The sequence below is a fragment of the Mustela nigripes genome, chromosome 1, assembly GCF_022355385.1.
Source record: "Mustela nigripes isolate SB6536 chromosome 1, MUSNIG.SB6536, whole genome shotgun sequence".
Classification (NCBI taxonomy): domain Eukaryota; kingdom Metazoa; phylum Chordata; class Mammalia; order Carnivora; family Mustelidae; genus Mustela; species Mustela nigripes.
The window spans coordinates 131,670,050-131,695,512 of NC_081557.1; the positions used below are offsets into that span (position 1 = coordinate 131,670,050).

Consider the following 25,463-nt stretch of genomic DNA (forward strand, 5'->3'; position numbering starts at 1 on the left):
ACTAAAATCCATCGGTATTTTTTCCCTTGTGTAGACCAAGTTCATATACCTCAATGCATTGAAGTTGCATTAGTAACATACATTATAGAAAAACCCCAGACCTTTATTAAAAGCTCATAATTATTTAATCAAAAAACCCTGCAAAACTAGACGATTTACAACATAGTGAAAGTGAAAACCTTATCTATTAAATGTATAGGGTAAAGTCCAATCTGTACTCAGGAAATTTTATAGGTTTATTTTCCTTTATTTAAAAAGTTCAATTCAGGGGCGCCTGGGTGGCTCAGTGGGTTAAGCCGCTACCTTTGGCTCAGGTCATGATCTCAGGGTCATGGGATCGAGCCCCGAATCAGGCTCTCTGCTCAGCAGGGAGCCTGCTTCCTCCTCTCTCTCTCTGCCTGCCTCTCTGTCTACTTGTCATCTCTGTCTGTCAAATAAATAAATAAAATCTTAAAAAAAAAATAAAATAAAAAGTTCAATTCAAAGAGTTAGGGAAAACAAAGTAAGTATATGGAACCCAAGAGCAAGAAAATAATAAAGATAAACTTAGTTTGAAGATAATAAAACAATTGAGTTAATAAATCTATGAGCTGTTTTTTTAATTAATGAAATAATTTGACACCTGATAAACCAACAAAAGGGAAATGTGACTGCATCAAATGAGGACTAATAAAGAGATATCAGTACAGCTAAAAGGATTTTTTTAAAAGAGTTATTTATTTATTTGAGAGAGAGCGCTAGTACATGAGAAGAAGGAAGGGCAGAGGCAGAGGGACAAGCAGACTCCCTGCTAAGTGGGAAGCTAGACCTGGGGCTGGACCCAGCACCCTGAGATCATGACCTGAGCCTCCCAGGCACCCCAACAGTAACTGTAAAATTCTTAATTAAAATGCCCCAGCAAATTCGTATTATGTAAGCATTAATAATTAAAGAAAATTATGCATATCATGAGAGAAAATGGGCAAAGAACTCAGAAAATTCACAGAGGATATAAAATGACTAATTACCATATGAGAAAAAATGTCAAACTTCACAAATAATCACATCTTTTCAAATTAGGTACAGGTTTTTAAAGATAATAGGTAGTGCTGATGAGGATAGGGGAGACATTTTCCTATGCCGTGGGTGGGAGTGTGAATTGCTCTACAGAACATTTGTGTCAGTTTGTCGAACTGCAATGAGTGTTTTATGCAACTTCCTATCCTTTCATTCAGTAATTCCATGAATAGAAATATTTCTGAGGAAACTGCTGGAGAAGAGAATGAAGATAGAAGAATGTTAATTGAAAAATTTATGTGATAGCAAAATTGGAAATAATCTGAACGTGCAATATTAGGGAAATGGTTACGTTATGGTTAAGTCCCTATAACTGATTATTGGGTAGCCACTGAAATTGATGTTATGGTAACAAGTGACATTTTTCCAATATGTGAGTATGACTGTGTGTTTATATAGACCTTTGTGTTTAATGAGTAAGAGCACCCTGTATATGCAGTATAGAAGGGAGAAGGATATTCTATGCCACCTGAGGTACAAACAGAATTTCTAAAAAAGATGTATTTCCTGAGCACAGCTCAGCAAATGAGACCCTTGGATCCCGCAAAACTGCTAAGCAGAATCACTCTTAGAGATGGTGATTCCAGCAAAGTTAAAGAATCCTTTAGGTTAAAACTTTGTCTTGTTCCTCTACAAAAAACGCATCACATCAAATCCACTAAAAATTAAATCTATCTAGAGTTTGAACCTCCTTGAGGTAGATGATGCTATTTAAATAGCATGTTTTGGCAGCGCCTGGGTGGCTCAACTGGTTAAGCGTCTGCCTTTAGCTTTTGGCTCAGGTCAAGATCCCAGGGTCCCAAGATCAAGTCCCATCAGACTCCCAACTCCCCAGGGAGTCTGCTTCTCCCTCTGACCCTCTCCCCCCTCTCGTTCTCAAATAAATAAATAAAATCTTTTTTAAAAAGTTTAAAAAATAAATAAAGCATTGTTTGGGTGCTTTCTCTGTGCTGTAATCATATAATTTATAAACTAGCAAGAGGCCTTGGAAATTAACAGCATGTGTCTTGAATCATTCTATTGTTTCATCAAAGATTGTAGGAGTTCACTGCTGCTGCTTTGAAACAGGGGTCCTCATTGCATAGTCAAGTCAAATACATGAGTATTGCAGATAAATTGCTGCAGTTAATTGCCATGGGTAAATCTTTAAAAACAATTCAAGCATCTGAAGGTTAATAAAATCAGATAATTAACAATAAAGCAGGATGTTGTCCTCATAACTGCCTGGTGCTGATTAGCACACGTGGATGAAAGCCTGTCATTTGCTTTAAGTGCTGTGACACTATCTGTCTTCTAATTAAACTGTCATGGCTGTATTATTCAATACAAAGAAGAATGGGAATAGTGGTCAGGGGTTTAAGAGGTTCTTTGCACGTAAAGCAGACATTTGCGCTCATGCTCGTGGTCCCTGGAACACAAATGATCATTAAACCCTGTTATGGCTTGCTTAGGCACCTTACTAACGAGGATGTTAAGAGGTGCAAAGGAGAGAGCCTTATTAAGAATGCCCTACCACTGGGGCGCCTGAGTGGCTCAGTAGGTTAAGCCTCTGCCTTTGGCTCGGGTCATGATCTCAGGGTCCTGGAATCGAGCCCCGAGTTGGGCTCTCCGCTCAGCGGGGAGCCTGCTTCTTCCTCTCTCTCTGCCTGCCTCTCTGCTTGCTTGTGATCTCTCTCTGTCAAATAAATTAAATTAAATTAAATTAAAAAAAAAGAATGCCCTATTACTAACAAGTTCCCACTTGCACAAGCTCCAGAATGGCCACAAGGCCCTGACCACCCTTCCAACTATGTTAGTAATGCATACTTCTTGCCTTGTCACTTTCACAAATGGTAACTACCTGTCAACAAAAATAAGCTAGTCCTAGCCTCTGGCCCATCCACCCTAGGAACACCAGCATCATGTCACTCACAATGGATGAGCTCCGCTGAGTCTCACACTTCGAACAGTGACCTCTCAGTCAAAGAGGTCAGAACCTGAGCACAAGCATTTGAGAATGACTGGTCGTTTGTTCACATTTCAGAATGATTCTAGGGCCTTTGTTTCCAAGAAACACTTAGGAGACCAAACCGGGGACAATTACCCAGGTACACTGCTATCTCTTCAAAGATGCGTTTCTTTTTTAATTAAGGGAAAATTCATACAACATAAAAGTAATCAACCATTTTAAGTTATACAACTCAGGCCGGCTCTTGATTTTGGCTCAGGTCATGATCTCAGGGTCCTGAGATCGAGCCCCACCCACATCAGGATCTTCAGTGGGCATGGAGCCTGCTTAAGATTCTCTCTCTCCCTCTGCCTCTTCTCCCCACCCCCCTCCCACCCACTTCCTCTCCCTCCATAAAAATATAATAATTTTAAAAAATTAAAATACACAGTTCAGTGGTTTTTAGTATATTCAACAGGTTGTACAAGTATCACCACTAATTCCAGAACTTTTTCATCATGTCACTCCCCATTCTATCTTTCTCCTAACCCCTGGCAAGCACCAGTGTGCGTTCTATCTCTATAGATGTGTCCATTATAGACATTTGATATAAATCAGTCATAAATTAGGGGCTGTTTTGAATCTGGATTCTGTCACTTAGCATAATGTTTCCAAAGTTCATCTACATTGTAGTATATAGAACTTTGTGCCTTTTTTATGGATTAAATAATATTCCATCATCTGGATATACCACAATTCACTTGTCCCTTCATCAACTGTTGGAGATTAGGGTTGTTCCCACTTTGGGGCTGTTGTGAATAATGCTTTGAACATTTGTGTACAAGTTATCGTGTGGATGTAAGTTTTCAGTTTTCTTGGGTATATACCTAGGAGTGGAAGTCCTGGGTCACATAATCATTCTGTACTTAGCTTTTGAGGAGGCACCAAATTGTTTTCATAGTGACTTCTCCATTTTACATTCCTGCCAGCAAAGTAGGAGAGTTCTGATTTTCCCACATTTTCACCAACACTTGTTATTGTCTGACTTTTTGAGTCTAGCCATCCTCGTCGGTATGGAGTATCTCTTCATAGTTTTGATTTGGATTTCCATAGTGATTAATAACGTTGAGCATATTTCTTTTGTGCAAATTGACCATTTGTATATTTTCTTTGGAGAAATGTCTCTCCAAGTCCTTTGCCAATTTTTGAATTGGGTTCTTGAGTTGTAGGGATTCTTTATGTGTTCTGGATACTTCATCCTATCAGATTTATGGCAAGCAAATATTTTTTCCTATTCTTTTCACTCTCTCTCTTCTTTTAAAGCTTTTATTTTTAAGCAATCTCTGTACCCAATGTGGCGCTCAAATTCACAAGCCCGAGATGGAGAGTCACATCCTCTCTTGACTGAGCCAGCCAGGTGTCCCTCTTTTTATTTTCTTGGTCGTATCTTGATAGTGCCCTTGACGCACCAGATTTTTTTTTTTTTATTAACATATAATGTATTACTAGCCCCAGGGGTACAGGTCTGCGAATCATCAGGCTTACACATTTCACAGCACTCACCTTAGCACATTCCTCCCCAATGTGATGCACAAGATTTTTTGATAAGGTACAATTTATCAGCTTTTTGTTATTGTAACTTGTGCTGTTGGTGTCATATCTAGGAAACCACTGCGAAATCATAAGTTGTAAAGATTTACTCCTATTTTTTTTTCTAGGAGTTTTATAGTTTTAGCCTATATGTTTAGGCCATTCATCTATTTTGAGATAATTTTTGTAGTTAGAGCAAAGTAAAGGTTCCACTTCATTCTTTTACATGTGGATATCCAGTGGTCTTGGCATCATTTGTGGAAAGGACTATTTTTTTTCTCCATCGTGTGGTCTTGGCACCCTTGTCAAGAATCAGTTGACCATAAACATATGGTTTTATTTCTGGATTTACAGTTCTACTCCATTGTTCAATATGTCTAGCCTCATGTCAGTAACATAGTATTTTGATTATTCTATGTTGGTACTAAGTTTTGAAATTGGGAAGTCTGAATCTTACAATTTTTTTTCCTCCCATGATTGTTTTGGCTGTTCAGGGTCCCGTGTAATTCCATCTGAATTTTAGGAACAGCTTGTTCACTTCCGTGAAAACGGATGCTTGAATTTTGATAGATATTTCACTAAATCAATAGATCAATTTTGGGCATGTTGCCCTCTTAACAGTTTTAAGACTTCGAGTTCATGAGCATGAATTATTTTTCCATTAATTTCCATTATTTAGGTGTTCTTTCAACAATGTTTTGTAGTTTTCAGTGTACAAGTCTTAAACCTTCTTGGTTAAATTTATTCTTAAGTATTTTCTAGTCCTTTGATGCTAGTATAAATGGCATTATTTTCTTGATTTCATTTTTGGATTATTCATTGCAAAGTATTTAGAAATACAACTGATTTTTGTTTGTTGATCTTGTATCCTACAGCTTTGCTGAATTCATGTGTTAGTCCTAATAGCTTTGTGGGGGAGGGAGGCCTGGGTGGAGGATGTATTCTTTAGGGCTTTCTGTATATAAGATCTTATCATCTTAGAATAGAGAAATTCTTACTTCTTTCTTTCCAGAGTTTATGCATTTTATTGCTTTTTCTTGCCTAAATGCTGTGGCTCGAACTTTCAGTACATTGCTGAGTAGAAATGGCAAGAGTGGTCATCCTTGTCTTGTTCCTTATCTTAGGGGATCACCATAAGGTATTATGTTAGTTGTATGATTTTTGTAGAAACCCCTTATCAAGTTGAGGAAGTATTCTATTTCTAGTTTGATAAATGTTTTTATCATGAAATGGTATTAGATTCTGTCAATTTTTTTTTTTTCTGCATCAGTTGAGATGACCATGTGGGTTCCCCCAACTTTATTCTATTAGTGTGGTGTATTACATATACTAATTTTTGTATGTGAACCACTTTTGCAGTACTGGGTTAAACTTCACTTGTTCATACTGTATAATCCTTTTAATATACAGCTTGATTCAGTTTACTGGTATTTTGTTAAGGATTTTTGCCTCTATATTCACAAGGGATGTGAACTTTTCTTGTGATGTCTTTTGCTTTGGTGTTGGGGGTTGTTGGCGTAATAGAATAAGTTAGGGTATGTTCTCTCATCTTCTATTTTTTGAAGAGCTTGGAAGGGTTGGTGTTAATTTTTCTTTAAATGTTTGGTAGAATTCATCAGTGAAGCCATCTGGTCCTGGACTTTTCTTTGTTGGAAGGTTTTTTTTTTTGTTTTTTTTTTTTTTTTTTTTGATTTTTTTTTTTTTTTTTTTTGTTTCTGTTTTTTTTTTTGTTGGAAGTTTTTTTTTTTTGTTTTTTTTTTTTTTTTTTAAGATTTATTTATTTTCTTGACAGATATCACAAGTAGGCAGAGAGAGAGAAAGAGAGGGAAGCAGGCTCCCTGCTGAGCAGGGAACCTGATGTGGGGCTTGATCCCAGGACCCTGGGATCATGACCTGAGCCGAAGGCAGAGGCTTTAACCCATTGAGCCACCCAGGTGCCCCTGTTGGAAGTTTTTTGAATACTGATTCAATATCCAATTATAGGTCTGTTCAGGTTTTCTGTTTCTTCTTTGGGTCAGCTTTGGTAGTTTGTGTGTTTCTAAGAATTTATCCATTTTATCGATATTATTCAATTCGTTGGCATACAACTGTCCCTAGTATCCTGTTTGTCAATGTTGTTGATCTTCACAAAGAACCAACTTTTGGTTTCATTGATTCTCCCTATTGTATTTCCATTTTCTGTTTTGTTTATCTCCACTTTCATCTTTATTATTTTCTTTCTTCTTCTTGCTTTGGTTTTAATTTGTTCTTCTTTTCTAGTTCTTTAAGGTTGAAATTTAGATTATTGATTTGAGATCTTTCTTCTTTTTAAAGTAGGCATTTATAACTAACATTTTGCTCTGAGTGCTGTCTCATAAGTTTCGGTATATTGGGTTTTTATTTTTACTCATCTCAAAGTATATTCTAATTTCCCTTGTGACTTCTTCTCTGACTCATTGTTCAAGAGTAGGTTATTTAATTTTCCAGGTTTCCTTCTGTTACAGATTTCTAATTTAATTCCATTGTGGCCAGAGAAGATACTTGTGTGATTTTAATCTTTTTAAATTTGAGACTTTTGTGACCTAATATATGGTCTATTCTGGAGAACTTTCCATGTGTACTTGACAAAAATGTATATTCTATTATTGAATAGAATGTTCTATAGATGGCTGTTAGGCCTAGTTGCTTTATTGATCTTCTATCTAAGTGTTAGATCATTAATGAAAGTGGGGTATTGAAATCTCCAGCTATTGTTGGACTGTTCATTTCTCCCTTCAATTCTGTCTGTTTTTACTTCATATATTTTGGGGCTCTGTTGTTGGGTACACATTTGCTTGTAATTGTCATATCTTCTTGATAAATTTATCATCTAATCATAATATAATGTCCTTCTTTATCTGTTGTAACAACTTTTGTCTTAAAGTTTATTTTGTCTGATATTAGAATAGCCACTCCAGTTGTCTCTCTTCTCTCTGTTTCTTTTTCTGGGAGGGGGAAGCAGGGAGAGGCAGAAGGAGAGGAAGAGAGAGTGAATCCTCAGCAGCCTCCACACCTAGGGTGGAGCTCGCCAACCCAGGACTCCATCTCACAATCCTGAGTTCCTGACCCGAGCTGAAATCAAGCATCCCGTGTTTAACTGAACCACCCAGGCACCCCGCTCCTGCTCTCCTCTGATTACTCTTTGCATGGAATATTTTTTCACCCTTTTAATTTCAATCTATTTGTGTCTTTGACTCTAAAATGAGACTCTTATAGACAGCATACAATTCATTCAAAGAGCAATTTTTGAATACTTACTTTGTGCAAGTAATTACTTAGGCTCTGGGTAAGGGACTTCCTATGTTCAGGAACTTAATATCTTATAAACAGTTCATAAAATGGGGTATAAATAAAGGTGCTTTGGTGGGAACATTCACTTTGTGAAAATCCACCAATCTTTAGGAAGACTTTTGCCCTTTTCTGTATGTGTCTTATACTTTAAGAAAAAGTTCCCTCCAAGAAGCACTTCGGGAATTCAAAATTGGAAGAAGTTATTTTCAGCTGAGAGAATAGGGGAATGCCTTCACCCGGAAACTGACTTTTGAAAGGCTTTATGTTATATTGTTACTGAGAGTTCATCATAATCAGGATAAGTGGCTTTATTTTCATGGAAGCGGATGATATCATCATCTTCTTCATCATCATCATCATCATCATCATCATCATATCGTCATTGCTGCTGCTTGATCGTGCCAGTGCCAAGCATCATCTACTTCTTCGTGCATATTAACCTACTGAATTCTCAAAGCCTAGGAAGTAGGTTACTATTATAGTCTTTATTTGACAGAGGAAAACTTGAGACACAGTGAAGTTACCTAAGTGGTAGAGCCAGAGTACAAATTGCTCCCTATAGCTTATCTCTTATAGAAAGAGTATCAGTTCTCACAGTATGGTTCAGGAACCCTTTGGGACCCAAGACCCTTTGTGGGGAGGGCAGTCCAGAGATCAAAACTATATTTATAATAATACTAAGGCATTATACGCCTTTTTCACTCTCATTCTCTCAGGAGTGTACAGTGCAATTTTCCAGAGACAATATGATCTGTGCTGTCACAACAGATTGAACGCAGAAGCAGATATGAGAATCCAGTTGTCTTCTATTAAGCCAGACACTGAAGGAAATTTAACAAGTGGGAAACAATACCACTCTCCTCACAACATTTTTTTGTTTTGCCAAATAGAGTTATCTTTCATGAATCATATTGTTTACGTTAACATTTAGTGGGCTTATTATTGCTTTTGGTAAATTAATATTTATAATTTTTCAGTTTTTCAGATAAATATCTATAGATACAATTCACATACATAAAAGCACTTTGGAGTCCTCAGGCATTTATAGAGAGTGGGAAAGTGTCCTAAGATCACAGAGCTTGAGCATCACAGTCCCATGCTATTCAGCTCTCAGGTAATAGCCACGGAAGAGCTGGTTTTGTGAGGACAGCAGCAGCTTTGGAGTCTGGCCCACCTCTGTTTGAGATCTGCACAGACAGTATACCCTTCCTTTACTTCTGTGACATCGGACATACTGCCTACATCCCGGGGAAGCCATGAGTGTTCCATGAGAAGGCCGACTAAAGGCCTAGCGTATAGTTAGCACCCGGTTAGTAGTATTGAACCAGACCTTGTTTTTGTGCTACCCACAGGTGATGGACTTTTACTGCCAGTCTTGCGAGACCGCCATGTGTCGGGAGTGCACTGAGGGGGAGCATGCGGAACACCCCACAGTCCCCCTCAAGGACGTGGTGGAGCAGCACAAGGCCTCACTCCAGGTCCAGCTGGACGCTGTCAACAAAAGGTGCACACGCGTCCCCCAGACTCCCGACTGGCTGAGCATGAGGCTTGGCCTCTGGATCTCCGGCCTCAGTGGAATAATAGGTTCACGCTACCTAAATAAATTCTCCTTTGATGGTGGATCTGTAGTCATAAACTAGTGAGTGATAAGGGTCATCCCCTGCCCCTTGGTAAAATTCTAACCTCCTTATGTTATGAGTGGTGGCATTTTTGTTTTAGTACCTTTGAATGACTAAAAGAATAAAATACTTTCAGGGAAAATGCTCCCGGGAGATCCCTGAAATCCATGCCTGAAACCAGGCTGAGTTTTTCTTAGTTGCTCTTTCTGACAGATACTGGTATACTGGACCATTGTGTTGACTGTCACTAGCTTGTCTCTGTTTGAGCCCAGCAAAATAGTACCAACCAGTGATTGTTCAATTTTCCTTATGTTTCCCTGCTTCCAGCCTTACTCTTTGGCATGAAAAAGAGGGGACAGGGTAGTTGTGCGATACATGAGAAAGACAAGAGAAAGGAAGTAAACAACCAACTGAAAATCTATCATCACCAACAGTTGTAGTGAGAAAAGTGTGGTTATTCTATAATAATTAAAGGAACTTGGAAGCTTGCAAATGTTCCCAGGAAACTCAGAGTCTGGATAAGTTTTTCATATGATTAGGTGAAAAGATAACAGCTATATATTTAGAACAATGGTTCTCAATTGTGGGCAGTTCTACCCTTGGAGGCATTTGGCAATGACCTGTAGACAGTTTGGTGTCACAGTTGCGTGTGGGGGTGCTGTTGGCATCTGGCAGAAGACAGGATGCTGTTAAACATCTTATAACACCCAGGATAGTCCCCTGCAACAAAGAAGCATGTGGCCTATAATGTTACAGTGTCAAGTTGGAGACGGCTTGCTTCAGAATGAGGAGAAGCCATGGTGTTTAGAGAGCCTCAAGACTTTGTACCATCAGTAATTAAAATTAGATGATTGATTAGATGAAGTAGACGTGGACCCTCAAAGTCTCTTCTCTCAAAAGCAGTTAATTATGTCATGTCTTATTTATTCTGTTCTTCCGCTATTACTTTTTTTGAAGATGATGAAAGGCAAAGAAAATGTTTTTTGACAAAACATAGTGTTTAGATAGATGTTTCTCTGTTTCTGGGTTGATGTTAAATAATGATCTTTAATGACTGTCCTCCAGGCTCCCAGAAATCGATTCTGCCCTTCAGTTCATCTCAGAAATCATTCATCAGTTAACCAACCAAAAGACCAGCATTGTGGATGACATCCATTCTACCTTTGATGAGCTCCAGAAGACTCTGAACGTGCGCAAAAGTGTGCTGCTTATGGAACTGGAAGTCAACTATGGCCTCAAACATAAAGTAAGATTCCAGCCATTCTCATAGATACACAGTAAGAGACCTGGGCACCTCTCTGCACTAGCTTACTGTGTTCTAATAATAGCAAAGGGGACTCAGATGGGTCCTTAACGTCACTGTTGCATAGTAAACAGTAGTTTTCTTTTTTAAGCAATCTACTTACTTATTTTAGAGAGAGAGAGAGAATGAGTAGAGCCGGGGGAGGGACAGAGAGAGGAGGAGAGAAGGAGAAGCAGGCTCTGTGTTGAGCAGGGAGCCTGCTGCCAGCTTGATCCTGGGATCCCAGGATCATGACCCCAGCTGAAGGCAGATACTTAAACAACTGAGCCACCCTCCTGCCCCAACAGTACTTTTCATTTAATGGCACATCCAGCTATTTTTTCCTTCCTCTTTTCAGCCAAGTTCTATGATTCTGTAACCATAAGGTCCAATTTATAATTTGACCCAAGACAAGATTGAATATAAAGTCATGTTTTCAGGATTTAGGTTTAAGCTGGATTATTTTCCTTCCTTGATTATAATGTCTAATAGTCTCTTAATTGCTCTCTCATCCACACCAACCTGTTAGTCAACTTCCAAGAGAACCCTGACTGCGGCCTTTAACATGTCCAATCACAAAACCAGGGATCAAAAGCTTCTGCTATTAGGGTGTGGAGGGTTTTCATTAGTCTGGTTTCTGTTCCTTTAGGTGGCAACAGGGGATTTGGGGACTTTACGAAGAGATACTGAATAATGAATATTTCGGATGCCGGGCATAGCAATTTGTTTTCCCGGCTCCTAGTGGTGACGTTTCCGCTCGCCCCATCAAAAACACATGACCCAAGAAATATGTGTGTGGGAGAGTCCGGGCGAGGAGGAAGGGAGAGAGGAGGTACCGGGAACGCAATTCAGAATCAGGCTTTAGAAGCGGGTTCGCTGGGCGGGATTAAGTACCTCCCCCTCCCCCTGGGAGAGCCAGCGGCGTGGGCAGGTGGGGGTCGGGTGGAGGCCGGAGGAGGGCAGTGCCCCCGCGCGCCGGCGCGCTGCGTTCGCTGGGCAGAGCTCGTGCGCCGCGGCGAGCGCTCACCCGACCTCGCTTCCCCCCAACCCCCCACCCCCACCCCCGCAGGTCCTTCAGTCGCAGCTGGACACTCTGCTCGAGGGGCAGGAGAGTATAAAGAGCTGCAGCAACTTCACGGCGCAGGCCCTCAACCATGGCACGGAGACGGAGGTGCTGCTCGTGAAGAAGCAGATGAGCGAGAAGCTGAACGAACTGGCCGACCAGGACTTCCCGCTGCACCCGCGTGAAAACGATCAGCTGGATTTTATCGTGGAGACCGAGGGGCTCAAGAAGTCCATCCACAACCTCGGGACGATTTTAACCACCAACGCCGTCGCCTCCGAGACGGTGGCCACGGGCGAGGGGCTGCGGCAGACCATCATCGGGCAGCCCATGTCCGTCACCATAACGACCAAGGACAAAGACGGCGAGCTGTGCAAGACGGGCAACGCCTACATCACCGCCGAGCTGAGCACGCCCGACGGCAGCGTGGCGGACGGGGAGATCCTCGACAACAAGAACGGCACCTACGAGTTTTTGTACACCGTCCAGAAGGAAGGGGACTTCACCCTGTCGCTGCGGCTCTATGACCAGCACATCCGAGGCAGCCCGTTCAAGCTGAAAGTGATCCGGTCGGCCGACGTGTCTCCCACCACCGAGGGCGTGAAGAGGCGCGTGAAATCCCCGGGGAGCGGCCATGTAAAGCAGAAGGCGGTGAAGAGACCCGCCAGCATGTACAGCACTGGGAAGCGAAAAGAGAATCCCATCGAAGACGATCTGATCTTCCGAGTGGGTAAGGAGAAGGCGCCGCCGCGCCCTGTCGTCTTGAGCGCTGCTCGGGTTCGGGGGCGCCGGGGAGAGGGCTGTGGCAAATGGGAACCTTGCGGGTCCGGACTGGGACCTGTAGGCGCTGCGGGACACTGGGGTATTTGATGAGGTGAGCTTAGGCAGTCTAATCCGGGGATTTTAGGATTTATTTCCCCCCCTTTCCTCCCTCCTCCTTCCTCTTTCCTCTCTCCCTCCTCATCTTCTTCCTTCTCTTCCTGCCTCCCTTCCTCTTCGCCCGGCCCGTCAGCCTCTCTCCCCATGTCCTCCTCCTTCCCCGCAAGCCCTCTCCACCCTCCGCCCCCATCTCTCAGTTTCCCCCTCTCTGGCCCCCTCGCTGGTCCCCATCCCTCCCTCCCTCTGCTCCCTTCTTTCTCCGCCTTCCCTTGCCCCGCTTCTCCAGGTGCTCTCCTCTCTCCCCCTTTCCTCGCCGCTCCTTCCCCACCTCCTCCTTTGTAACGCTAGTGCTGCATGTTCATTGTAGAAAATTAGAAACGGAAAATAAGCAAAAAGAGAAAATAGCAAAAAAAATCACAGCGCTCAACCCGAAATTTTGAAGGACGTGTTGACCAACTCACCGTCCCCTGACCCCCCCCAACTCCCGCCAAAGGAATGTCTTTAAGCAGTAGCTAAAGGCAGAGCGATTGTTACTTGAGATCACTCCTTTGTTTCTCTGAATCCCAGCTCCGGCTGCACTGTGGGGGGAGGGCATGATGCCTCCCTGTCACCGCTTTGGTACCATAGGGCTGGGGATGGGGGACACGGAGCAGTGCAAGTCAGGGTCACTTCCAGGTGTGTGTAGCTGGAGAGCAGCCCCAAAGAGGGGAGGGTGGGTGGAAAATATGGAGAATGGAATGGGGCTGGGGCGGAAACCAGGCGATGAGCCAATAGATTGTGGAGAATGCAAATCTCAAATTCCCTTGTCTGCTTTATTGCCTCCGATTTTAACTGTTTATTCTCTCAGTAGAAAGCAAACTAAAGGTAAAAAAGAATGGACTTTGTCATATCCTGCTTATCTTTCTGCTTCTTAAGTCCTGTGGTGCAGAATCTCCGAAAGGGCACTGTATGAAGCCTGGGGTTCAAATAGATTGGGAGACCTTAGCTTCAGTTAAGGAAAGTTTTTGTTGTTGGTGGTGGTGTTTTAACCCCGGAACCTTTAGAATCTGCCAGTGTGCCCTGTAAGTCTCCAAGGCAGGAGAAGGGATAACAGGCAGCACTTCCACAAAGCTTTCCTAAGCAGAGAACTTTTTCCATGGCACATCCTGGGAAACAAAGGCTCCTTGGAACCTCCTTGGTCAGCTGCTGCTCTTGCGTTAATACTGCATCTTGTAAAGGCCACGATGAGACATATAAGTTGTCCACTCACAGCCCAGAGGCCCTCCTCCCTTCACTGGTTGTATGTGCCACATGTGTACAGAAGTTGTAGATCTGCCTGCTGAAGAGGGATGGAGGAACTGGGCGAGGACCTGGGCAGGTGCAGGAGTGGGAGCCTCCCAGGTCTGCTGCTCCGGTTCTGGTTCTGCGACTTGAACTTTAGACAGGTCTCTCAGCTTCTCTGAGCTCCAGTTTCCATGTCCATAAAATGAGAATAGAAGAAATACCTGTCTCGCGGAGCTGATGAAGTTCTAGAATATAGGTGAGGTTCAGTGGGGTGAGGTCTGGAGCCGATGACCAAGAAAGAATTCTTGAGACATCTTTGGTGCAAAATGGTGGTTTATTAAAGCTTGGGGGCAGGACCCGTGGGCAGGAAGAGCTGCTGCCCCCGGGTTGTGAGGGGTGGCAGTTTATGTACCATGGGGGTGGGGGAAGGAAAAGGGAGGTTTCAGTAGAACTTTCATATGCTAAAGAGGCCTGATACCAGAGCCCTTGCCATTGCCAAGGTCGTTTTGCCCTTTTTAGCAAGCTATTAAGATAGTTGGGAGATTCCTAAAGAATGTCACATGTCCTACCCAGGAGTGGGGGTGGGGGAAGGTTGCAGGGTGTCAGCCTTTTGCTTTGTCCTCAGCCAGCCTTCTGTTCCCTCAGAGCCATTGTGAGTTTCAAGCTTAATGCCTCCTGGTATGCTGTCGGAGTTAAATAAATGAGAGCTATTGGTTTGCACAGGCAATGAAGGTCCTTAGATTTTCCCTACTTCCTTTTCTTCTAATTTTTTTTTTTAACCTTCCTGCCCCCCACTGATCCCCTGCATTGAGAACAAGCTCAGTGGGTCTCCTGCGTAACCCTTTCCACCAACCTTCTCCCCTGACCTCCCCCAGCCAAGTGATCCCAGCCTATTTCTCCAGGCAGTATGCCAAGTGGAAAAGGACAAAGATCTGGGTCTGAATTCTGATTCTCCTTAACAGCTGGGCAAGTAGCTTACCTTTTCTGAACCCAGTGCTCAGTTTCTGGTAGCTGTTATTTTCCTACTGCTATTAATTTTAATCTCCATCATCACCACCTGTGATTCTCACCTGACGTAACTCTTCGGGTGTTTCCCTCCACCATATTGATTTTGAATCCCCAGCTCCCACCAGAGAAGGGGGTGTACGCTTTTCCCTCCTGCCCATTGCGGATTCACTGGTGATTCACTGGCACAGGTGGGAAGGTGTTTAAATGTTTAAACATCCGTCAAGAACTTAGAAGAGTGCCTGGCATACGGCACTGCGTCTGAGCTTATTCATGAAGTAAAGATGCTGTCTTAATTTGCCAGGGCTGTCGTAACAAAATTCCATAGACTAGGTGGCTTAAACAAAGGAAATTTATTTTCTCACAATTATGGAGACTGGAAGTCCAAGATCAAGGTGGTGCCAGAGTTGGTTTCCTATGAGGCCTTTCTCCTGGTCTTCTAGGTGGTGGTCTTCTTGCTGCTTTGTCCTTACAGGGTTGTCCCTCTGTATATGCAGAACCCCTGGTGTTTTTCTCTGTTCTGGTGAGAGATTAGGGCCTCACCCTAATGGCCTTATTTTAACTTAATCACTTCTTTTAAGACCTACTCTCCAAATCCATTTACATTCTGAGGTACTGGAGATTGGAACATGAATTTTGAGGGTTCAGCCCAGACGTAATGGCAGAAAGGAAAGCAGATCTTTCAGGCCTGTTTCTCCTTAACTTTATGTTTTACTCCAGAGCTAGCCAAAAGAAACCACTCATGGTGCAATAATTTGGCTCAAAAAGTGTTTCTAGGGGGTAAGTGTTTCTAGTGGGTTAAGCTGCTGCCTTCGCTCAGGTCATGATCTCAGGGTCCTGGGATCGAGTCCCACATTGGGCTCTCTGCTCAGCAGGGAGCCTGCTTCCCTCTCTCTCTCTCTGCCTGGCTCTCTGTCTACTTGTGATTCTTGTGATTTCTCTCTGTCAAATAAATAAATTAAAAAAAAAAAAAAACAACTTTTCTAGAGCACCTGGTGCCCTCTGTGCACTATGCCAGGTGATGAGAATCTAGAGGTAGAAGAAACGAGATCTCCCTCAAGGAGCTTACAGTCTGGGTCGTAGATGCATGACTGCGTGACTAAATGTGGTGTCGCATCAGTCTCTCCATCAGATGAGCAGGAGGTGAGAGAATTCACCTGCGGCAGAACAAGGGAGATGGAAGTTTCTGGAGTAGTGGGCGGGACTGAGACTGAGGCAGTGGGTAGGATTCGTTTTTAAAGAGGAAAGCTGAGGAGGTACAGGGATGTATGAACTCTTCCTTTTTTGGGGAGCCAGGCTGAGTTGTAAATAGCCCATTGGTCAGTTAGGGCCTCCGCGTGTTTTGAGGCTTTTTTGAAGTGGGTCATCTGGGGGGCGTGTCTGTATTCAACAGGTGCTCGCTGGGGCCCTTTCTGCCTCCCACCGCTCAAGCCTGTTGCCTAAAAGCTGCCTCTACCCTTAATACCATGGGTTAGGGGGTGGAAAGCTAGGAAAAGGAGAAAGAATGTAAAGAAGAGGAGTTATCCTGGTTGACAGGTGGAAGTAGCACTCCCAGTCGAAGGACCAGTGCAAGGAGGAAAGGCTTGGCAAAGAGGAGTGAACTTGAGCAAGGTTTCTGAGCAACACATCCTGTGAGAAGATGCAGGGGAGCAAAGGTCGGCGCCATGGGATGTGGGGAAGGCACTGGCTGGAGATAAGGCTGGACAAGTCAGTGTCAGCGCCCACTGCTCCCCAAACACCCTCTGGGCTGCCATACCAGGCACCTGATCGCTGAATTCTTTCCTCAATTTTCCCCAAGTTTCACCTTCTCCTTTGGAGTCTGCTGTGATGATTACTCTTCGTGCATGGGCCTCATTTCCCAGTAAGATTACAGATGGCTTGAGGTCAAAGATGATGTCCAGCAATACCCCAAAGAATACTTGGCATAAGTACTTTATTCGTTTGAATAGGATCCAGTTGTGACCTTCCATGTGATTTAACTTCCCTCTCACCACTGTCAGGCCTCAGTGTTATCCAAGAACACACAGACCAGACAACCCGGCGCTAAGCCCAAGGCTAGTCATTCATGTGTATCCCCATGTCTGGAACTGTGCTACGCAATGTCAGACAAACAGTGCTGGCCTTCTAAGAACTTGTCTTCTTGACGTCTGTACTGTAGGCTACAGCAGGTAGAGTTTATATTAGTAATTAGAAGACTTTCAACTTTTTTTTTTTTACAATTGTAACTTTATTATTTTTTTTAAAAGATTTTATTCATTTATATGCCAGAGAGAGAGTATGCACAAGCAAGGGGAGTGGCTGGCAGAGACAGAGTCCTCATTGAGCAAGGATCATGACCTGAGCCAAAGGCAGACACTTAACTGACTGAGCTTCCCAGGCATCCCTATAATTTTGTTTTCGAACTTTAAGTTTCTCTGTACAAGTCAGCTTTTAGGTGCATAACAATAGAACATGCACATTTTGGGGGGCGCCTGGGTTGGCTCGGTCGGTTAAGCATACAGACTAGGACTCTTTGGCTAGGTCAAGATCTGTGGGTCAAGGGATGGAGCCCTGCTTTGGGTTCCACACTAAGCTGGGAGTCTGCCTCTCTCCCTCTGCTCTTCCCCCCCAGTCACGGTCTCTCTCTTTCTCAAAGAAATAAATCTTCAAAAAAAAAAAAAAAGATAAAATACACCTTTAAAATGTTATTTAAAAAACAAAAACAAAAAAAACTCACAGTTTGACCAGTCCCTCTGTGCTGTGTTGAAGCCTGCCACATGTAACCCAAAATTCACTGAAATTCAGCTATACACCTGGCAGGATAACCACGGTTCTACTGTTCGCTCAATGGGTCTCACACATACTCAAGGCCCTCAATTTGTGCTTCAGAATATATAGTTTTGTTTTGTTGTTTTTCTTTTTAAATTTTTTTATTTTTTTAAAGATTTTATTTATTTATTTGACAGACAGATCACAAGTAGGCAGAGAGGCAGGCAGAGAGAGAGAGGAAGGGAAGCAGGCTCTCTGCTGAGCAGAGAGCCCAATGCAGGGCTCAATCCCATGACCTGAGCCGAAGGCAGAGGCTTTAATCCACTGAGCCACGCAGGCACCCCAGGATGTATAGTTTTCATAACACATGTATGAGGGTTCATTCAACAACCATAAATAATGTGCTGATTCTGTGTGCTCATGAGAGTGAATCCCCACTTTCTCGGTGATGGAAGGGATTTTTCAGGGCTAAATCTGACTCCCATTTTCACCCTCCTCACCAATTATCCAGCCCCCAAGTTAGATGGAATTCTGCTGTTGAGCCCTTACTATGTGCCAGATACTTGGCTGGGTCGCGGTACAAAAAGGGATGAGATTCTGACTGTGACTTAGAGGAGGCGACCATCCAAAAGAGACAGAGGTGTACAAAAATGTACCTTCAGCTTCAATCAAGACACAGACACTGGAGTGGCAAGGAGTCCCGGAAGGTTCCCAGAGATAGCCTCTAAGCCTAAGCTGGCTCTGAAAGGGACTGTCAGATGTAAGGGAAGAAAGGGTGCTTCAGATGAAGGGAGAGCAGGTGCAAAGGCAGGAAGGTGAGAAGCTGAGCGGTTCAAGACCGTCAATGATGCCATCCTCTTGGAGCCTCAGATGAAATAGAAGCAGAGAGAAGGTCGTGTTTTCCTCGATAAGGAGCTTGAACTTTGGTCTCAATCTCTGGGGAGGGCCAGGGAGATGGTTTCTGTAAGCCGCAGTGATGCTTATGCTCACTGGAGTTTGAGACCCATAGCCCCGTCTCTGGGGAGGCTCTGAGCTGGGTGATGTAGTGTGGTGGCTTACTAAGTTGTTTATTTCCAGAGAGCCTGGAGGCATTCTAGGTCATGTAAAGTCTCCCCCAGGAAGCAGTAGTCAACTTGAGCTAATTCAAGTGCTAGGGTTCAGAGTGTTTCAGTGCAGTGAAGAGGAAATGGCCAATTTATAAAGGCTTAGGAAGGGGCGCCTGGGGGCTCAGATCCTTCCTTAAGCCACTGCCTTCAGCTCTGTCATGATCCTGGGTCATGATCCTGGAGTGCCAGAATGGAGTCCTGCAGCAGACTCCCTGGGAGTCTGGTTCTCCCTCTGACCTCTTCACCCACCCACTGTGCTCTCTCTCATTCTCTCTCTTTCAAGTAAATAAAATCTTAAAAATAAATAAATAAATAAGCAAACAAATAAATACATGCATGCTCCGGACGGAGAGGGCAAGGCTCCGGGACCAGACTGAATTCTCGGTGTGTGACTTGCGTGCTGTAGGGACGTGAGCAGGTAGAGTGAGTGGCAGTTAAGGCTGTGCACTCTGAAGCCGGCTGCCCTGGGTCCTAGCCCCCAGCACTGCTACTTCCTCATCTGTGGGGTCCTGGCTAAGTTTCTTCTCTCAGTGCCTCAGAGGCCTCCATAAAATGGGTAGAAGAACCACCCGCCTCCTAGGGGCTTTGAATAACGACTGGTACTTGAATGATGCGCTGTCCACTTTAGAGAGGCAAAGGGAGGTAATACGAATTGACATTTTTTTTTAAAACATTTTATTTATTTATTTGACAGACAGAAATCACAAGTAGGCAGAGAGGCAGACAATGAGAGAGGGGGAAGTAGGCTTCCCACTGAACAGAGAGCCCGATGCGGGGCTCGATCCCAGGACTCTGGGATCATGACCTTAGCTGAAGGCAGAAGCTTTAACCCACTGAGCCACTCAGGCGCCCCCTAATTGACATTTTATTCGTCGCTGTCGGATAGAAGTAAGAGTTAACCTAAGTCTTGAAGAATAGTCAAGAACTGACTCCCTCATTTAAAACCCAGCCTGCTATTTATGAGTTATATGATTTAGGGGAAATTATGTAACCTTCTGTGCCTCAGTTCCTTTATCTATAAAATAGGGATGGTATTAAGGTGTACTTGATCTGGAAAGGATTAAAATAACATATGTAAAATGTATTCACAGAGTTTGGGTGTATAGTAAGGACTCAATAAATGTTGGCTGTTGTTGTTACTATTATTCTCATCAACCCAGGTAAGGATAGTCAGGAAAGGGGGCGGATTTCAGTTTTGATCAACCAGGCTGAAGTGTACCCTAGGCCCTTTAGAGTGTAGGTTTGGAGCTCAGCAAAGAAACCAGGGCTAGAGATCCATTTGGGAGTGAGACGTATAAGGAAGTTACTTTAAATCATCAGCTTCAGTGTGGATCAGGAGGGAAGGATGGGGAGCGGAAGAGAAGGAAGGACTAAGCGTTCTCTGAGCCAGGCTTTGTGCAGTCCATTTCTATGTGGTGTCTTACTAAAAATCTTACTTAAAATCTTTGGTAGGGACGACACCCTTCCAGCTCCTTATGCCCCCACAGCAGAGAATATCTACCACAACACAGGAGGCACATGCTGGCGTGCACACCACCTCCTAACTCTGGGCTCCGTGATTTCATGTTACCAAGCCAGACATCAGCCTTGAGGGGAGCATTTACACTACAGAAGTGGGCGAGAGCTACAAGTCCGAGCTCTTCCCATGGTTCCTACCCCTCAAGAGCGAAATTACCGCTACATATAACTATCCCTCATCCTGAAGAAATGGGGGCTCCAAAAGCTTTAGGGCAGGTCCCAAGACACCTGGGCCTCTGATGCCCCTGCCTTTATTTATTTATTTATTTATAAGATTTTATTTATTTATTTGACACAGAGAGAGAGATCACAAGTAGGCAGAGAGGCAGGCAGAGAGAGCGGGGGAAGCAGGCTTCCTGCTCAGGGGGGAGCCCGATGAGGGGCTCAATCCCAGAACCCTGAGATCATGACCTGAGCCGAAGGCAGAGGCTTAACCCACTGAGGCACCCAGGTGTCCCAACCCCTGCCTTTTTAATTGTATGACGATTCTTATTCATCTTAAATGTCTTTTAACTACCATGGTTTTCCAAAGTTGAGAGATTTGATACCTCCCACGCCTGAAAACTGAATTATATGCCCACTGTGAATGAGTTACTGTGCTAACTCTGATACTGTGCTGGAAAACAATCCTGAATGAGTTTAGGGAGGTAGCTTAGAGCATCTGTTGATGAAACAGCGGGATTATTTTCCCCTGCACTGTTAGAGTTTGCTGACTAGAAGCGGTGAGCTGGTTTTGTCAGCTACTAAAGAAAATTATTAAACGAAAGGGAAGCCAGAAGACGTGGGAGGGAGTGAAAGAATCACAGCTGAATTGTTTCAAATTATGTAATGCATACACCATACCTTAATGTGTCAGTGAGAAGAATGGAATGGAACACTCCTTTGTACTCTTCGTATTCTAGTGGGCTTTCTTATAATGTAAGAAGGATGTCCTGAGTGCTAGGCACTGTGCTGGGGTATGGGGTGCACAGCAAACAGGACAGATGTTGCCCCTGCCCTTGGAGAACTAACGTTTAGAGAGGGACAGTTAAACAGTTAAAATGCCATGTGCTAGGGGATGGAGTTCCTAAGGGTTTTAGAGAGAAAGCACGAGCCATATGAGCCCAGAGGTAATCAGGAACCTGGTATTCTAAAGTCTAATTAGAACCTGGTATGCTGGGGTGCCTGGGTAGCTCAATTGGTTAAGCAGCTGCCTTCGGCTCAGGTCATGATCCCAGCGTCCTGGGATCGAGTCCCGCATCAGGCTCCTTGCTCAGCAGGGAGCCTGCTTCTCCCTCTGCCTCTGCCTGCCATTCTGTCTGCCTGTGCTCGCTCTCTTTCCCTCTCTCAGACAAATAAATAAAATCTTTAAAAAAAAAAAAAAAGAACCTGGTATGCTAAAGTCTAATTGGAAAAAAGCAGGGGCGCTAGGGCACCTGGCCTGGTGCTCAGTCCGTTGAGCAGCTGATGCTTGGCTTTGGCTCAGATTGTGATCTCAGGGTCCAGATCAAGCCCTGCGTGGGAGTTCTCACTCAGCAGGGAGTCTCCTTAAGTTTGTTTGTCCCTTTCCCTCTGCCCCTTCCCCCCACCTGGCTCTTTCTATCTCTCTATCACTCTCTCTCAAATAATAAATCTTTAAAAAGGCAAACGGGGGAGAGTCCTGACTGGCCCAGTCAGTAAAACATACAAGTCTTGATCTTGATCTTGGGGTCATGAGTTCAAGCCCCATGTTGGGTGTAGAGGTCACTTAAAATTTAAAAAAAAAAAAAGGGAAGGCTGTGTGTAAGAGCAGGAGACCTGAGTTTTATTCTTTTCTCTGTCTTTACTACCTTTGTGATGTGTCTAGCTTCATTTTCTCATCTATAAAATGGAACAGTTATATTTGTCCTGCTAACTCTTGGGATTGTTCCAGCGAGTGCATTAAGAGAATATACTATGAAAATACTGTAAATATTACTGAACATTTTGTTTTTCCATGATGTAACGTAGGGTGTAATTTACTCCGTCGCTAATAATTCATCCGTGCACTCACGCATTCGACAAATTATTGGCTAAGCACCTACTTGTTTGAAGAGTCTGTGTTAGACCCTGTTTTTTGCTTGAGTTCATCCTCTTGCATTATCCCATTCGGAGTATCTAGATTTGTTTAGTGTTAATTCTCCTATTAGGTTGGAGTGGGGGGTGGAAGGAAATTCGCAGTTCTTTATCCCTATTTCAGTCCAGGGGCTTTCCTTGAGTGATCTTCCCGGGGGCATGGGTGGAGGTGTCCCCCGCAGAGCACGGATGAGAAGCCGTTGGCTTAAATATTCATTTCATGCTTCATGGGCTAGTTTAACATCTGGGAAAAACCAGTTTAATTATCTTATGGAATTGTTGCCAAATTGTTTATAATTACTTTTAAGACTGGTGTTACTCATTTTATTAGCCAAAACATAACCACCGAATGAATCAACATAGTCAGGAAAAGATTTTATAAGTACTATGTGTATTTATGTTACATTTTATATTCATTACAAAAGAACTAGTTTTAGTTATGTAGAATACTTTGGAGGGGGATTTTCTGTAGTCCGAACAGAATATACTAAAAATCTTGAAGAGTAAAGCATGATCCCAAATTATTTCTAACTTGTAGAATTTATTTTATTTTGGTCCCAACATACTTGATAAACGGCTGGATTGTGGGCATTTCAGCATGATAATATGCTGTAGTTCCACGTTATTACACACCCTCGATATTTTTGAAGCTTAACTGCTAGTGAAGATAGCATTAGCTATCCCTCAAGAATATGCTGGTAGTTTTGTTTGATCTTCAGGAATAACACTGTGATCCTGCTATGCTTAAAAACTCAAATAGATTTTTTAGAAAAATGATCAATACTTTCTGACAAGATGAAAGATACCCTTAAGAATCAGAAGGTATTACCAGTCAGGCCGACCCCAGCTGTTTGAATACTAAGCCACATGGCTTCAAAAGATTTTTTAAAATAAATGTAAAATTGAAATGGCAGTGTCTGCTCTATCTAGCTTTTTCAAAAACATATAGTCAAGGGGTGTCGGGTGGCTCAGTTGGGTAAGCCTCTGCCATTGGCTCAGGTCATGATCTCAGGGTCCTGGGATGGAGCACCAAGTTGGGCTCCCTGCTTCTCCCTTCCCTCTCCCCCTCCTCTCTGCTTGTGCCATCTCCCCCCACCCCTCAAATAATTACATAAAATCTTTTTAAAAATACACACACACACCCCTGGGCTAATGGATGTTCTTTCGACCCTGTGATTTTATCTATTCGTGGGGCAGCAGACTCAAGCTCGAGTTAACTTGAGACCGAGAATAAGAGCTGGGCCAGCTCGGAGCACTGGAGCCTAGTAGAGGCGATAGAGTCTGTCTAACAGCATGGTCTTTAGCACCAAGTTTCCATTGCTCTCATGACCTGGTATTGGTAGGCACTGAGCATCTCCGTTCATTTCACACTGGGCAGAGTCTTCCTTCTCCTTGTTCCAGACGGCATTGACGTGGAGCCCAAAGAAATGTCTTCCCAAGTTTCGCCTACGCTCAGAAATGTATGTTCATTTCTGCAAAGATGAAAGTGTTAGTATTTTTTGCTCATGTACATTCTCTCCTTCAATGCTTGCAGAAGGAAAATGAAATCTTTTTGTCTAAGGCACCCCTTAGCTTCTGCTAAAGCTCTATTCTCCCCATGGTTTTTCCCTTCCTTTCAAACATCAACCTGCTGCCTGCAGAACCTTCTCTGAGTAGAATAGGCTTTGTCCTGAGCAGGTCAGTCAAACGGTTAGATAAAAGAGGGCAACAGGCAGGTTTCTGTCCCTGCCTGGGCCAGAAGGACAGCACCAGAGTCCATCTACCCTGTTCAGGTGTTTCTTATGCCCCTCCCCATTTTCAGTATTTCTTTCCCCTCCCAGTGTGTCCTCCACGCCATGGGTGCCCTCCCCAATTTACATAAGGAAGGACCTAGAACAGCCTGGGGTTTCTTCATGGAGGCACTTTTGTTTATGTACCAATCTGAGCTGTAGAACCTTGCTTTTTTATTGTGTTTCTTTACTTGGTTCCTAGTTCTTCCTCTTGCTCATAACCTCTTGCTTATAAACACATTTGTTTTTTATCAAATATTCCTGACAAATTAAGTCTCATTCTTGAGCAACTCTTGACCTTGCCCCCAATACCTTTAAAAAAGTATGTATATGGGGCACCTGGGTGGCTTAGTCGTTAGGTGTCTTGTCTTCCGGCATTCAGGTCATGATCCCAGGGTCATGGGATCGAGTCCCACGACAAGGAACCTGCTTCTACTGCCTGCCACTCCCCCTGCTTGTGCACGCTCTCTCTCTCTCTTTCTCTGAAAAATAAATAAAATCTTTAAATATATATAAACTGAATTCAGACATCAGCAGGAATGCCCAGGAGCTAATAAATACTATGTTGGCACATGCCTTCCTTAAGAGTTAAACACACCCTCCCCTGCCACAAACAGACAGCAACGTGTCATTTTAAGAGAGTGTTAGCTGTTATCATAAATGTGCTTAACTGTAGGGATTCTCCAAAGATGAAGTATAAAAGATCATCTCTTCTGATACGTTTGAAATCAAATAGAACTCGTTCTTCCATAACGTGGAAGATGTTCTGTTGAGAATCTGGATCTCAAACTTTTCTTTTGTGTTAGTAAGATTAGATGAGACATAGAGGTGGTGAGTAAACTTGGGAGGGTCCTGGATTCCGGTAAAACAGCAAACTGCGCTGTGGATCGGGTTGAAGCCAATAACCAAAGCATTCACTGGACTGATCCAAGCTGCAGACTAAGAAGTATAGCTACGACTTTTTCCCCAGACCTCCTTTGTTTGCCTTTAAATTTCCTTGCCTCTCCTCCTTCAGGGAGGCAGATAGGAGGCTTGTCCTCGCCGTCTCCTCCAATGGCTGCGTCTAGAGTAGCCCTTTCCTTGCGGCTTACCCCATGTCTCGGAGTGTCTGTCTTTGCTGTACATCAGGCAAATGAACTTGGGTTCGGTTACATGGTGAGTACCAGGTGATCCAAGTAAGATGTTTCTGCCCAGCAGTTCTGCTGTCAAGTGTATTCCGAGCTGAATTCCATTGCCAGTGTCACTTCATAAGCCCA

At 43.5% G+C, this 25,463-nt stretch overlaps 1 protein-coding gene across 10 annotated transcripts in view; it reads left to right on the forward strand.

The window, feature by feature from the left end:
- Window positions 1-25,463, forward strand: part of TRIM2 (tripartite motif containing 2) — a 160,056-nt gene that overhangs the window by 112,635 nt on the left and 21,958 nt on the right. For all 10 annotated transcript variants that reach the window (XM_059374040.1, XM_059373994.1, XM_059374001.1 and 7 more), the window contains exons 4-6: window positions 9,235-9,386; window positions 10,567-10,747; window positions 11,853-12,576. In XM_059374040.1, coding sequence (XP_059230023.1) covers window positions 9,235-9,386; window positions 10,567-10,747; window positions 11,853-12,576 — 1,057 coding nt within the window. The remainder of the gene's footprint in view (window positions 1-9,234; window positions 9,387-10,566; window positions 10,748-11,852; window positions 12,577-25,463) is intronic.